The sequence below is a fragment of the Medicago truncatula genome, chromosome 3, assembly GCF_003473485.1.
Source record: "Medicago truncatula cultivar Jemalong A17 chromosome 3, MtrunA17r5.0-ANR, whole genome shotgun sequence".
NCBI lineage: Eukaryota > Viridiplantae > Streptophyta > Magnoliopsida > Fabales > Fabaceae > Medicago > Medicago truncatula.
In genome coordinates this window covers 36,986,151-37,002,233 of record NC_053044.1, presented here as the reverse complement: position 1 = coordinate 37,002,233, position 16,083 = coordinate 36,986,151, and the positions used below count along the sequence as shown (strand labels likewise).

General features: G+C 30.4%; 1 protein-coding gene across 1 annotated transcript; it reads left to right on the top strand.

The window, feature by feature from the left end:
- The first annotated feature begins 13,296 nt into the window (after nt 1-13,296).
- Nucleotides 13,297-15,723, top strand: LOC25489430 (probable trehalose-phosphate phosphatase J). The gene is made up of 10 exons (XM_013605415.3): nt 13,297-13,694; nt 13,796-13,936; nt 14,039-14,110; nt 14,230-14,322; nt 14,419-14,481; nt 14,579-14,680; nt 14,799-14,946; nt 15,067-15,137; nt 15,247-15,339; nt 15,465-15,723. The coding sequence occupies exons 1-10, from the start codon at nt 13,440-13,442 to the stop codon at nt 15,531-15,533; spliced, it is 1,107 nt and encodes a 368-aa protein (XP_013460869.1). The 5' UTR covers nt 13,297-13,439; the 3' UTR covers nt 15,534-15,723.
- The last annotated feature ends 360 nt before the right edge of the window (nt 15,724-16,083 follow it).

Below are 16,083 nucleotides of genomic sequence, written 5' to 3'. Positions count from 1 at the left end.
TAATGTAGACACTATTATTAATGTGACTCTATCTAGAAATGCTTGTAGGAATTGTTTTGTACGAGTATTTGAATATTAAATAAAAAACTCAATGTTTTTTATATGAAATTTGATGTTTTTGTTAGAGAATTTCTTAACGCAGTAAAAACTATCATCTTCCAGCAAATTATTTTAACAATATAAAAATTTAAATTGTAGGTTCACCCCTAAGCCACCAAATTCCCATGAACGGGTCTGTTGTTAGGCTATGAACGACACAATTTATTTATCTTAGGCAAAACGTATCTTAAAGTTTAGAAAATGACACAATAGTGATCTACACCAAACATAATATTATCAAATTTTGACCGATTATTGGACCTATCAAATATGATACCCACTACTAACTTACAATCAAGCTCAATTTGCACCTTTGATAGTTCCAATTGATCAAGCCATAAGATGGCGTCACGCAAGCCCATTGCCTATGCTTCTATTGGAGAGGGAAATATACATCTTCCCATCTTTCATTTTTATTATGAAAAATGCTTGATAGCACGACATAGTGACAAGCACGAAGGCACACGACATATCTTAAGCCGTTTGATGAATCGTTTTTCATTTTATTAATTATTTATTTTCAGCCACTTTTTTTTTGCCATCCGCATGATTTGTGTGTGGTGTATTGTCGTGAGGGTAAAGAGTTGTGCCGTATGTATAGCACTTCTCATTTATTATTTGCTCAATATTCTACATTATAATGCAGGATATTTTCTTCAATTATTTTATCCGTTTTTTTAGTTTGTTTTGATGGAATATATTGTTCAAAAATTAAATAAAATTATTTATTGTGGATATTCGAAAGGGGTTTCTGATCCTTTTGCTCACGTGTACCATATGTAAGGATTTTTTGTCTCGTTTTTAGTCTTAGTCTTGTGATTTTCCATAAAAGAGAGTCTTAATTATTCGATCGGGAGGTAAATAAAGTTTAACCGAAGATTTTTTTTTCAGGCAGAATTTGAACTCTACTTCCCACAAATTTGCATGTTTCTTTAAAAAAAAACATATTTGCATGTTATAAGCATGTGATAAGAACTGCACAAAATGCGTCGCTATTGGAATTGAAATTTGTTGGGCTGTGAGCAAAGGTCCAGTCTAGTCAAATATGGGTGCTATAAATTGTACAATATTTGCGTTTATGAAATGTATTATCAGATCACATCATATAGAACATCATACAGCAAAACCAATTTGATCAAGGCCAGTTATATTATAGCTTTTTTTTTTTATTAATGAGACTTGTGGGGGCAAAGTTTCAAATTCTACAACATACCATTCATTCACAAGTATTCTTGACAAGTTAGTCCATCAAACTACGATCATCGAAAATGCCTCTAACTTTTTCCACTTATATTCTTTGCCTCACATATCCTTTACGTAGATGATATTAACATAGATGCCCCCCTTATTTTCTTTCTCCATAAATGCATATATTTTCTTTTCCTTTTTACAATATACAAATTTCTTTTTAGATTAAAAAAGACAAGATACAAATATCTTTCGTTCCTTATTAAACAAAATCCTCCAAGCACAAACAGTGCAGTGAAAGGAAAAATGTCAAAGTATAGATCAGGGGAAGCTAAATTGCACTAGCTAAGGATGCCGTGATCACACATTATTTTTCTGTCTAAATTGATTTTTATAACATAGATAGAAAGTATTTTAAAGGATAAGAGATATTTTTAAAAAAAAAAAAAAATTTGATATATTAGTTAAGGGTAATGATGGATAGTACGGGATGGTAACTACGAAAAGCTACGAATTCTGTTTATTGCTTACACTTTGAATGCCGTACCACCATGTATTCCGTAAAGTAAATATTTTTAGTATTAATTCAAGTGATGATTGTCAAGCTTTAATTGCTACTACCCCATGATTTGTGTTCCAGCATACTAAATCTGTTTTTTATTCCTTTAAAACTAAACATGTGTGCATTCGTCAGTTTTCGTACGTGAAATTAACCGTACCATATAGCATTGCTCATTAGATAAATATGAGATTTAGAGAGAGAAAAAAAGAGATATGTAAGTTATAAAATTTGATGCGTTTCCGTAAGCTTAACTCAATTGATAAGGACATTGCATAATTCTCTACATTTAAAATATGTAAATTCTGGGCACTAAGCTACTTGAAAATCATCTTTTGGCCTAATTAATTCATCAAAATATGAAATTTCATAAGCTGGAAGGGTCGTTTGTCTCATGTTGAAGGGGTCATTTACACTGCTACACTACCTGTTGTTTTCCTCTGAATCTTCCCTTGCAAACATGATGAATGGATTGTGCAATTATGAGCTACTTTTGGGCCATTGGCAATGATGCAGTGGTTAATTAAACTTTTTTCTGGAGAGGTTAATCAAACCTAGTACTTCAGTTTGTGATTGATATGCAATGGAACACATTCATGATTCACATGACTTGTCCAAGACCTAGCTAGTGCTATAAAAACGGTACAAATTAAAAAAGGCTTAATGATGTGTTTCGTCCTTTCAATTAGGCGTTATTTAAAAATTAGTCCCTGTAATCGCTAATCCTGGCAATTTACTCTTACATTGTTTAATCATTTAAAATTTTGTCCTTTGACCAACTTTGCCAGAATTAGCGATTATAGGAACTAATTTTTAAATGACGCCTAATTGCAAGGACGAAACACATCATTAAGTCATTAAAAAATATATAAAGATAGTAAATTAAAGTAGCAATATTGCAATATTATAAATGTTATGTGTTTTTTATGGAGTTACGTTATTCTCACATAATCACAAGATAAATCAATAATGTTTAACCACACAAACAATAAAATACTTTTTTTAATAGTTAAAAAAATTTGATTTAACATTTTAAGAGAAAATTTATATTTGTGTGTACGCCTCTAAACACTATAGATTTGAAGGGATCATTTTTGCTAGTGTTCTATGCACTACAATAATGATAAACAAATAACGGAAGGAAACTTCGTAATCTATTGACAAAGTTTCAGGGAACCATCCATTTATTTATTTATCAATTTCATTGCATAACTTCATGGAATAAAATTGATTATAATATAGATTATGACAATAATTTTGTTCGGAGAATGTTCTTATTCATCTCACTAAGTACATTTAACTGGATTCTTGCTATATAAATAATTTGAAAATGACAGATCAAAGCAATCTAAGATCTATCAAGTGGATTGGTTTTACTTTAGACAAATGGGTCAATAAATCATAATTATACGCACAAAATATAATACTCTTTTCATCCAATTCCAAATCTTCTATGACAATATTATTAGTGTCACTCACTAGTGTATTGATTCCTTTGTGCGCCTAAAACGATTTGAGGCACCAAATCTTTTGCATATTCAAGTAGAACAATATATTGCAGTTCAAAAAAAGTAAAATAATTTACCAAACCGAATCTTGAAACTTGTAACTAAGATATTCACAATTTACTAAAGAGCGCTTACATGAGATGATCATTGTCATCTTTTAGTTTAAAAAGAAGTTATGAGTTCAAACACACATTTGAGAATGTAATAGCGTTAAATCTCTTATAAAAAAGAGAGTTACTCATTGTAGTTCTACACAATTTAATAGATTAGATGTTGCACTTGCATCTACGTGTAGAGAATATACAGTTCACCCAAGAAAATGTACACAAGTTGCTCCAAATGCTCTATTAATAGCAAATTCCAACTTTTAAAGTTTTTTTTTTTAAGGAAACTTTTAAAGGTTTGGCACGTGAATTCCATTCAAGATTTTCCAAATTAATAATTAACCCATCGAGCATGCTGCTAGATATTAGGATCCTATGTAAAAGTCGAATATGATAATCTTAATTTCTCAAAATAAATGGATACTTATAGAAGTTTGAAAAATAAAATAAGATATAAAAAATGTAGAATTTAATGGTGGTGGAACATATTATCTACTTTTTGTATTCATCTATCTTCAAATAAAGTTTTTATTTCTTTTAAGAAATGAAGAGGATGTGAATCATATAAGACGGAATTTGTTTATTAAAAAATATGGATTGTGATTATGTTCATTTCTTAAAAGAAATGGACGACTCTATTTTATGAATGGTAGACACAAAGAAATATGTGTTTTTGATTTTTTTTAAAATTAATAATAATAACGGTGGATCGATTTAGTGGTGAGAATCATTATCTAATTTTTTGTATCTTTCCAAATTGAACCTTTTATTTTTATGTTTAGAAATTAAGAAGATCACAACTATAAACTATAGTGAGTATAGGTGGTTTGAGTCTCTTCTAACTTAACCAAGATCTTAAATTCAAATTTAATATTAAATATGTAATAACGTTAAAACTCTTAAAAAGAGTTTGCTGTCTATTTAAATTTCACAAATTTCAAGAGATTAATCTATGTAAGTTGTGTGTGGAGGATACTCAGTTAAGAGTGGTGGATGGAATTGAAAGGTGAGTGGGCTTGATGGGCATAAGTGGGCTTGGCACTAGGCCATGATTTGTGGGTCCATTGTGAATCATTTATCTTGAATCGTGGCTTGCAATTACCATCACAAAAAGGCAACAAGGTGTGGAGCCATATGCTCTGTAGCAACTGGGGTTTCCTTTATTGATGGGGACCCTTTGGTGTTATTATTAATTATGAGATAAGCTGAAGGAATAGTCCCTGGCTCTAGCAGTTTATTCAGTTGATTACCAAATTATAATATGTACTCCTAGAATACCCTTTCCATTTTGGGATAATGTTCTTTGAGAACGAGGAGATTGACCTAACAAAAAAAAATTAAAAAAGAAGAGAAGATTCAACCTTTTTGAAGGTGTGATATAAGATGACCGCATCACTACTACTCTAGAGCTTACCAGCTATGAATTTGGTTTGAGGAGGCACAACATGCTGCCATGTAACATTAGGGGGTGTAATAGGTCTGTTTTTTGTTAGTCCTCTAGTTACTAGAAAAAAATGGTCCTAAAAATCCGAGTGTAACTAAAAATTGTTACTATCAAAAATCAAAATCGAATTATTTCAAACGATTCGTTTTAGAATGAGCTCATTAGCCACTTTGATGTGTATTAGGTAAGTTTGTTAAGGAGGAGAAAAAAATCAATTCAATTAAAAAAAAGTTTTTTCCTCACACTATGAATCAAATTAAACCGATAAATAACTATGTTTCTCTCACCGAAGTCGGGTTAAATCGACTTGGTAGCTAGACATAATTGATTGATAATCAACTTTTAATGAAAACTCATCCGGTAGATCCCTATTGACAAACTCTAAATGACTAATTTCACACCACCTCACAAAATAATCTCCACCGCCTTTCCTAAATCCACACCCTCTCCCACCCTATATCTACAAGCCATAGCTCTATATCATAATCCAACACTCTCTAATTTAATTTTCCACATCCATTTTCCTAAAGGAGTCATGTTGAAGGCTCTTAAATTTTTAATCCCCGATCTACCGTCTTTTAATAATTTAGCAATCTATCATAAATATCTCTTCCCTGTACCTTAATAAAAGACATAATTGTCCCAAATAAAAGAAAATAAAAAGAGTTGATCTGTTATTATTAAGGTTAAAAGATCTTCATGCCTAGTTCTTAGTTCTTACCCAATGGAATAAGCCAACCGAAAGTAGTAGCCCAATTGCACTATGGCCACGATGGATACACGTAACCATAGTAGTAATATCTACTCTTTTTATACAGGTCCCACACAAATCAATCAAATCAAATTTACAAAAAGGCTTCGTCATTTAACTTAGTTTTAAAAATTTAAATAATAGTTTGAATTTTTTTTTAAAAAAATAATATTGTTTGGTTATTTATCTTTATTTTATTGTTGGTTCATTTGTAAATATATTACAAATTTTAAATCTATAATTTTATTTTTTTATGATCTCCAAACCGTTAAATTTATACATTCATTGATGTTTGCATATAAATCATAAATTTAAAACTTAAAAATTTATAAATAAATGGGCCAAAATGACAAAAATGAAATATAGAAGGTTAAAGAACCAGATTATTATATGAAATTAAATTAAGAAATAAATAGTGTAATTTGGCCAAAAAATTAATATTCGTAAAGGAAATTGTAAAAAATTAGGGTAGCACTTAGGTGAAATAGTTCTTGATGATATTGGTGACATTGTTCATGTCAATCTCTTAATCAATAATTCTATCTTATCTAAATAATTCATTGCAATAATTCAACCACCATTCTCTCATCTAGAATACACTAATATCATCGAAAGCTATCTCATCTAAATGAAATCCGAAAAATTGAAGGGAAACAGCTGAAAATTTTACACATAAGAAAAGCAGTACATGTACTAGGTAAAGCATCCTATACGACTAGTTGCTGTATTTCCTTTGTCCATTTTGAAACCTTTTGCTATTTGTTTTCTATCTTTGGTTTCCGTTTGAAGCAACATGTAAAGTTTGCTTAGTCAGATTATTTGACTTTTTCTTATTCTTTATTAACAGCGACAAATATTTGATTCAAAAGAGGCTCCAAAGTCCATTCCAGTTATAGCAGTTTGGTCCACTCATATTTTGTTTTCATATTCATTGCTGACTTATATAGTGTTTGTTCATGACTTAATGCAATTGGAAACACATAAAAACAATATACAAACAAATGAGCAATGAGTTAGTATCCATAGTTAAAAAACACCATTTAGAATTCATAATTTCTCATGAAAATCCCATAGTTTAATCTTTATAAATGAAATTGAATTAAAAAGGTTTTTTTTATACACATTTTAAAGATTCCATGAATAGTAAGTATTTATTGAAAAGAACTTTGTTTTGTGCTTCAAACTATTATTCTTAGAAAAGAACTTTGTCTTTGGGCTAAGAGTTTTTTAACTCCTCAAGAAAGTTAAGTACGGACTTGAGATTTTTGTGAGCTACTACACTAATAATTACAAAAGTAAAACATAAAGATGAAGGATAAATTTGCAAAAATAGTATGATTTGGCTGATTATGTTTGTTGAATGAAATGTAAAGGTGCGTTATTAATTTATAGAAAAAACTTGTTCTGCTGGCCAAAATATAGTGACCTATAAAATCTAACCTCGTCCGATTATTTTCATCGTTGAGATGTGATTCTTCCCATTGCAAGAAGTATGTGACGCCTCACGTTTAACCTGATTTTCCCATTGTGTGGTGTTTTCTGTTTTTCTTATCGGCGCATATAATATTTTCTCAGTTCGTGCCTACATGTAGATAGTTTCTTCGGTGTATAGTACTACAAACATGGAACGCAAGCAAAACACTAAATTGCCAAGATCCGCATGATTTTGACTTGTTGTGACACTCCCTCAACTTGAGTAAACATTAGTGGACTTACAGAAAGATTCATCCATCTCATACATGACAATTTTTTATTTGATCATACTTCATTTAGTTGTAGGGGAATCATCTAAACCTTAATTCGACCGTTTTCCTTTATCGGCTAATAACTTAATTATTTTTATTTGTAAAGACTAATATTTATATCGACTTTATATATATACTAGTTAAAACTTAAAACTAATACTACATGTTAAAAGACGACTAGTTAAAATCAAGGATGGATAGATCATGTCTTGACCATAATCCCCTAAAAAAAAGTCTTATCATCATATATGGATTGAGATCCTATGCATTATGAACACTTTCATTTGAAGATTAAGAGATCTATTCCCTTAAAGGGTATTTGGATGAAGTAATTGAAAATTCTAGACAAATTATAATTTTAAGCAATTAAATGTTTCAACTAAATTTCCTTCATTTCAATATTTTTTATCTTGTTTGGATAGAGATATAAAATTCGTCATTATTAAACTTTGTCAGATCACTTTCATAAAATATTAGTATTCAAAATAAAAAAAATAAGGTCTGATTAGCAAAAATATAGGGATTAATTTGAAATTTTTAAGTTTTTAGGAACCAAATTACAATTTTTGGAGAGCATCTTATAATTTTTTAAAAATTATTAGGGATCAATTTATAAATTTGATCCATCCAAAAGGGTGTTAAGTACAATTTTTTGTGGTTTTTGAGAACTATTAAGTTGAGAAAAGCACAAGTAACCGAAAAGTAGAAATATTAAGCTAAATGTGAATAAAAATAATAATTTAATTGGGTGTGTCTAAAATGAAATTTACATGTGATATTTATAGACAATTAGGCATAACACGAAATCATATTGACCATAAACTTGGCCAACAAAGACTCGTCCGGACTTCCTTCAAAAAAAGACTCGTCCGGACTGTCGTTATTCGGCTAAATTTGTTGAGAAGTGCCTAGTTTGGACCATTGTTGCATGCATATGGCACCCCATGTAACACCCTATTGTAAATATTAAATAATAAGAATATATTTAATAAAAAGGATGGTACAAAAATCTACAATTTATCACACAATAACATGAACGTTTCTTTTAAATAATAATTTTCACAGCAGAAAACAATTCACCGATCGCATTAATAAAATTATTCATGTTATTCAACATCATAAAGGGAAATAACAATAGTATCAAGATTCAACTCATAAATAAATAAATCCAACTTCAACCCCAACCCAGGTGTTACAAGAATCATAGCTCGTAGCGACTACATGCTTAAACATTTAAATAAATAAAGAAAGGGAACAGAGTGCCCTTCCATCCCCACCTTAGTAATCGTCCCACACCTAATCTTCCTCAACCTCAGTGTATGTACCCCATGAGTACAGTCACCACGAAAACAAAACAACAAGAAAGGGGTGAGAAATCATACCATAACATATTATTAAGAAAAGCACGCACAATCATTAAAATAAAGATAAGGATAATATTCCGTTGTCATAAGAACATCAACCAATATGTTATTCTCAACAAATCACACATTTCAACATCACACACTATTTCACAAATTAAGCATCAAGTACAAGTATTATCATTTAAATGCATATGGACCCATCATATGACCTATATGAAAGTGGTAGCACACCTACTCATAATTTTTGTCAGAGTTGTTACTGGACTTTACAGCATCAAGAATGAACGCCATCAGTCTTATCTTTTCCCTAGAATCAACTCTATATGCATGCATGGAGACATACTCGACAAGTAATACATATTTGCACATCATCAACAATTCACATATTAATGCTAGACTCTCCCTAATATGCACGACACCAAGACAACTCATCCTCATCATTTCTCATCACCATCAGGAGTAAACGTCATTAGTCTCATTGTCACCATAATTTAAAAGTCACTATTCTCATCTTTGTTATAGATAAACATGATCTTCATTAACGTCACTACATCATAAGTATACGTATTCTCGTCATCAATATTCTACTCAACTTTTCATATCTCTTCTTAGTTCTCCTATAACACTCGTACTTTTGTCATATGGTAAATTCATCATGGCTTAGGAGACTACTTTTATAGCACCTAAATAGACTCCTCTCAATTATTTTATTGGTTTGGGGACTTTATTATACGTCTTAAGAACCTTATTGAGGCATAAAAATGAGTATTTCTAAGTCTAGGAAGGGTGCACGATCATGCGTCCTGGGAGCACGGTCTTGCTCCCAAAATTCACAAAACTGGGAACTAGGGCCGAATTCCACGCACGGGCCGTGCCGCTGGGGCGCACGACTGTGTGTGCCTGACAAGTGTAGGAAATCATAGTTTTTCTGCGATTTTGCTTTAAGGGACCTCCTCCGACTATGTTTTCGATCTTATTATCACCAAACTCGATCCTAATCTTCATTCTAAGTTTACCCATTCAATTACCCCTTAATCCACCCGATTCTACTCTCTTTCACCATTAGTTTTCATGATTCTCATTTGCCCTATGACGTTTCCTTTCGACTCTAACCTAACATTGATAATTCTATTTCTAAATACAGTAAAAACATCATTATTCTCCCTTCTTCACAATCATCACAACAACATTCACAAAATTAAACTAATGTACAGTCCCCCAACCAAGAATATAACACCCTAAAATGAAAAGATTATCCCCCTTACCTCGAATCTTTTGAAATTCTCCAGTTTGGCTTGACCTTGTGGCACTCAGGGTTTCTCTCTTCCTCTGCACTTCTCTTCTTTCCTTTCTATGTTCAGCAATACCGACTTCTCTAATTTCTACGATTCTATTTATATTCGGGTCAGTCACTCGTTGACAACCTTTTTCTCCTCAACCCACTACCCTTTTACTCCCTCCCTCCTCACCTATTTAAAACTTATTTTCTACACCCCAGCTCTATATTATTTCATTTTATTCCAAACTCTCAAAACATTTTCCATTCATCATCATCAATCTATTTTCTCGACAACACAATAACAATCAGGCAAATTAGTGTCATCTTAAAAATAATTATTATTGCACATATTAAACCTCATCAAATTAATTAAAATGGAAAATGGTGTTACACCCCACATTTTGCCTTATTTATCATATTTCACAACCTTTTCCGGTGTTTTGTCCACACAATTCTCTCTCTCTCTCTCTGAACATGCTCCCTAGATTTTAATTGTTTGTGTTACTTTTCACTATTAAATAGGAACACGAGTCTTTGATGTCAAATTTTTAGTTCCACTTACATTTGAGATTCTTTAGACTTAAGAAAAATTTGTTTAAACACGTTTTTTACCGTCCTTAATTCGACTAATTTCTTATTCGGTTAACTAAGCATCAATTTACTGTTAATTCAATAATAGATCACTTTCAACCAACAACTTATACTATTTTTTGCTGTAAATAACTTTTTATTAAAATTCAAAAATAGGCATCTCATCTCATCTCATTTCATTATTTAAATATAAACTACTTTCTTGTTAATAAAAACAGATATTTTGATTTTTTTGATTTATTAAAATTTATATAATTTCCCACTTCTCTTTTATCTTATATAGAAAATTTCCTAGGATTTATCGCCTTATTTTTGCTTTAGGGTGCGCTTGTTCATTTATTTTCGTAGATTCCTAAAAATAAAATGATAGAAATATACATGCTTATATTTGTTACAAATTTATTAAATTTTATTCTAGGATACAAAATGTTCATGAGAATAAAAAAAAAAATCCTAAAGAAAAGGGTGAGAATAAAGTTTCCAATGAAAATAAGAATAAACTAATGTGTAACTAACCATTATGGAAATATTATATTATTAATCAAACATCTTTTTCTCTAAATGCCTTAGAATGAAATTCACATCTTTATATTATTCTAAGGAAATACCTTGGATAAATTTAGTAATTTTGAAAGAGACACACATTTACTCTTCAACCAAACAAATACCAAAAGTAAATATTCCCTCAAGAAAAAGAAAAAACCACTTTTTTATGTTGTTAATCTTTCAATTTTTAGTGAATAAGGTCCCTTATAAACTCTATGGTCAGGAGATAAATGAAGACTCATTACTCATAAAAAATTATTCCATCTAAAAATTAAAAGTGATTCTTTCTAACAATTTATGGTGATGAAACTTATTAACCATTTGATATCATGATTTAAGAATATCATCACTTTTAAAATATAAATATTGATATGATTTAAAAATAAAAATAAAAAGAGTTGCTAATCTTAAATTTAACATTATCCGTTCCAGAAATAATTTCTATAAGAAAGAAAAAAACCAAAATTTTCTTACCCTATTATCGTGCAAGTTCACAGGACACGACATATTCTCAAGATTATTGATGAGCTTAATAAATCATTATAATTAGGCCCCATTAACCAAAGATCGAATCTTTTCAGAGAAAAATAATCAAGAGCAGCAGTACTCTTTTCCAAAACCAGGTAGTCCATTCATCTTGACTATAGGACAAATCAAATTTAAATGGCAAATATCACGAAATTACAGGATCCACTTACGGCGTGAAGGTTCCAAATAATCATACACTCTTTTTCTCTACTTCTCTCTTCATCTACCATTTTTAACCCTAAATCACCGATCTAATTTGTTTGTCTTCGTTATATGATTTAAATAAATGATTTTTATGTATGTTTAATTTTCTTTTTTTTATGATTTCACTTTATTAGTAGAACAAGTTGTTTTGTTCATCATCTTGGTGCAACATTATTTTGATTTTATTACTGACAGTCTCTTTGCAGGAAACAGAAACAGACAGGTGGTTGTGGTTGTCGGATTAGATTTCTGGTTATACTGTTCATGGTGTATATGACTTGTTGACATCACAGGAACAACCTCATGTTCATCAATATATGGAGTTAATTTGGCATAAACAGGTTCCTTTAAAAGTTTCTATCATTGCTTGGCGACTGTTGAGGGATCGTTTACCTACTAAATCAAATTTGGTGGAACGTGGGATTATATCTGTGGAAAATCGGTTTTGTGTAATGGGATGCGGACAGGTTGAAGATGTGAATCATTTATTTTTGTCTTGTCCAATTTTTGGTGCATTGTGGCCTTTGGTGCGGGCTTGGCTTGGTGTCGAAGGGGTAGATTCTCATGCTATCTCAGCTCATTTTGTGCAATTTATTGAATATGCAGGTGATTTGAAATCGCGTCGATCCTTATTTCATTTGATTTGGTTTCAGTGTGTCTCGGTTTTATGGAAAGAACAGAATGATAGGTTATTTCAGAATCGTCAAAGTTCTATACCACTATTGTTAGATAAAGTAAAATCAAATACCTTGTGGTGGTTGAAAGTCAGCAACATAGTCTTTATTTTTGGTACACATAGTTGGTGGTCGAACCCGCTTCTATGTATGAGCATTGACTATCTTTGATGTAATTTTGACAGGTTGTAATCTTTTTGTGATTGTTTTGGCACGTCTTGTGCTTCAACCATTACAGTGTTCATAGTAATATATTCCATTTTTGTTTCTTAAAAAAAAAAAACATTATTTTGATTTTCTGTTTTGTTGTGCATCAGATTAACATACTAATTTCAATTAAGTGCAATTTAAACAATGACTTGATGTCTTCAATGCTATAAACTAAGAAGCATATAATATTTGAGACACTTTAATTTAGTCGTATTTATAGGTTTCGTCACATTTAAATGAATACATGTCGTTATTTTAGTAAAAAAGAAATTTATACAACTCAAACAATCCAAAACTAAAATTACCATTTATTCTTTTTTTTTTTTTTACGACACAGAAAAAACAAAATCAATAAAATAGTTTTGGTGGGCCCTACCATTTACATATTTAGTATAACTGCTAAGAAGTACAATAAACCATTGAAAAGAAGTAGCAGTTTTATTTTTTTCGTCGGTTTGTGCCGTTGAACCTTTTTTCTTTATAAATTGACCACAACCTCGTTCCTTAGCTAGCCAAGTAACCAAGTATGATTTTTTTCTCAACTTTTTCCTTCCTATAAATTCTTCATTCTTCAGAGTAATTAGCCATAACATAACTCAATATTTTCTTCTCTTCTTCTTCTTCCATAACCTTTGTTTTGCTAAGATGACGAAACAAAATAATGCAGTAACACCAGAATTTAAGTCATGTATTAACAATCTTATCTCTACTGTGGTGTTACCAAGTGCAGCTACCGTGCCAGAATCTATGGCTTTGATTAATGGGTTTTTGGGTTTTTCTCGTAAGAATTTTACTAAGAGATTAGAAGAAAGTAAAGTTAATGCTTGGATTGATTCAATGAGAGCTGCTTCTCCAACTCGTGTCAAATCTTCAGAAAATCAGGAAAAATGTTCTTGGATTGTAAGCATATATAGAAAGAACCATTTTTTTTTTTTTTGTAACATATATAAAATTTAACACACTTTAATTTTTAGTTGACTTCTTATTATTTGTGCTTGCAGCTTTATCACCCTTCAGCACTGAAATTGTTTGATCAAATATTGTATAGTGCAAAAAGAAAACAGATAGTGTTTTTTCTTGACTATGATGGTACTCTCTCACCTATTGTTGCCGATCCAGAAAAAGCTTTCATGACTAGAAAGGTATTTTTATTTATTTTTCCTTTGTTATGTTCATTCATGCAATTTCATTTATATTTTGTGACTTTTTTATTAATTTGATTGTGTTATTTTTGATGAAACTAGATGAGAGCAACACTTAAAGATATAGCAAGAAATTTCCCAACAGCCATCGTGACAGGAAGGTGCAGAGAGAAGGTACATTTTATTCAAAGTAAAAATAACTTTGAAGTGATTATTTAGAATGTAATAATAATAAAATAAATTATCATGATAATTATTGATTATGGTTCTTAATTTTTGATTTTTTTTTTCAGGTGTTTAACTTTGTAAAATTAGCTGAGCTGTACTATGCAGCAAGCCATGGCATGGACATTATGGGACCAACAAAAAACCGAAGTGCTGAGAAAGTGAGAAAACTTTTTTCACTAATTAATATTGTGTTGAAAATTTTATCTTATTTTTGTTCTTTATGCTTAGCTTTGTGATTTATTACTTTGTTTCAGAGTAATGTTAACAAAGCTGTGTTGTTCCAACCTGCAAGTCAATACCTACCAATGATAGACGAGGTTCGATTTTTTCTTCTTCTCTATTCCCACAAAATTGGCATTTTGCAACATATAAGATATTAATAATTTGTACTTTATGATATATAATTAATTTCAGGTGTACAAAATATTGTTAGAAAAAACAAAGTCTGTCTCAGGAGCTAAGGTAGAGAACAACAAATTTTGTTTGTCCGTGCACTTTCGTTGTGTTGATGAAAAGGTACATAATTGTACTCAACATAATTTCTAATTGCTCAATTAGTAGTATAATATTATTTTTGCTTAAAAAAAATTGTACCATTAATTTATCTTAATAGTTAATAACCATTTTTTTTCAGAGTTGGGCTCCTTTGGCTGAGAAAGTTAGATTGGTGCTTAATGAATACCCAAAACTTAAGCTAACACAAGGAAGAAAAGTGCTTGAGATTCGTCCCACTATCAAATGGGACAAGGGCAAGGCTCTTGAATTTTTGTTGGAATCGTTAGGTAAGTAGTACTAAGTACTAGTGAGTACATAATCATGAAAAATTAGCATTACTTTGACTAAATTTTTTATATTATGATGTGTCCTAATTAGTATAATGTTATTTATATACTATTCTATAGGATACAAGAACTCAAATGATGTATTCCCAATCTATATCGGGGATGATCGAACCGATGAGGATGCTTTCAAGGTAATATTTTTTTTTTTACTACATAGTTTAATTACATTGCCATAAACTAATACTTAGTAATAAAAAATTCACTTTTGTATTTTAACAATGTGGATATAATTTTAATCAGGTTTTGCGTAGAAGGGGTCAAGGGGTTGGTATTCTTGTTTCTAGTGTGCCAAAAGAAACAGATGCTTCCTACACACTACAAGACCCATCAGAGGTAAATATATTTCATTGTTTCAAACATATTTTGTACTAATTTAGATATATACATTAATTGAATGAATGGTGAAAAATATATATATATATATAATTAAACTAACTTTATTATGCAATGGAATATAGGTTGAGCATTTTTTGCGGCGATTGGTGGAGTGGAAAAGATCAAGTATTGTGAACCCCACAAGTGCATAGAGTTGTAGATTGTAGATGATGATGAGTTCAAGGAATTGACACCACTTTAGCTCAAATTTGCTTAAAGGGGTGGATCCAATTGTATCACTTTCTTTTTGAAAATGGAAAATTCCATTGTTTCATAAATTTATTTTCTCAGTTATGTTTAAATAAGCTGAGTTGAAATGAAGAGTAAAACAAATTTAAATAATGTTGAACATTATTTTTCATTTTTTAACTATTTTATAATGAAAAATGAAGAGTAAAAAGTAAATGACATATAATATTACCATATTCAATATTGTAATTTTGTTTGAATAGCATTTAATTAATATTCTCATGAGACTAGTTCTCCTAAAAATGATACTATTTAAATAGGGGTGATATTCTTAATGGACATAATTTTAGTACTCAATGTTTCCAGCCATATATATGAGTATCACTTGATTATTTATCAATACAAGAAAGATAATAAAAGTAATTTTATGAAATTACTCCACTCATTGATGAATATGGTGAATTTTATTACTTTACTCGAAATGTAAAAGAGAACAAATAATCACAAAATCCA

What these genes read in the sequence shown, in the direction of transcription:
- LOC25489430 (XM_013605415.3), top strand. Translation starts at nt 13,440, where the DNA reads ATGACGAAACAAAATAATGCAGTAACACCAGAATTTAAGTCATGTATT. An exon ending in AAGCTTTCATGACTAGAAAG is followed by an intron (nt 13,937 to 14,038) that starts GTATTTTTATTT and finishes TGATGAAACTAG; the next exon opens with ATGAGAGCAACACTTAAAGA. An exon ending in ATTTTTGTTGGAATCGTTAG is followed by an intron (nt 14,947 to 15,066) that starts GTAAGTAGTACT and finishes ACTATTCTATAG; the next exon opens with GATACAAGAACTCAAATGAT.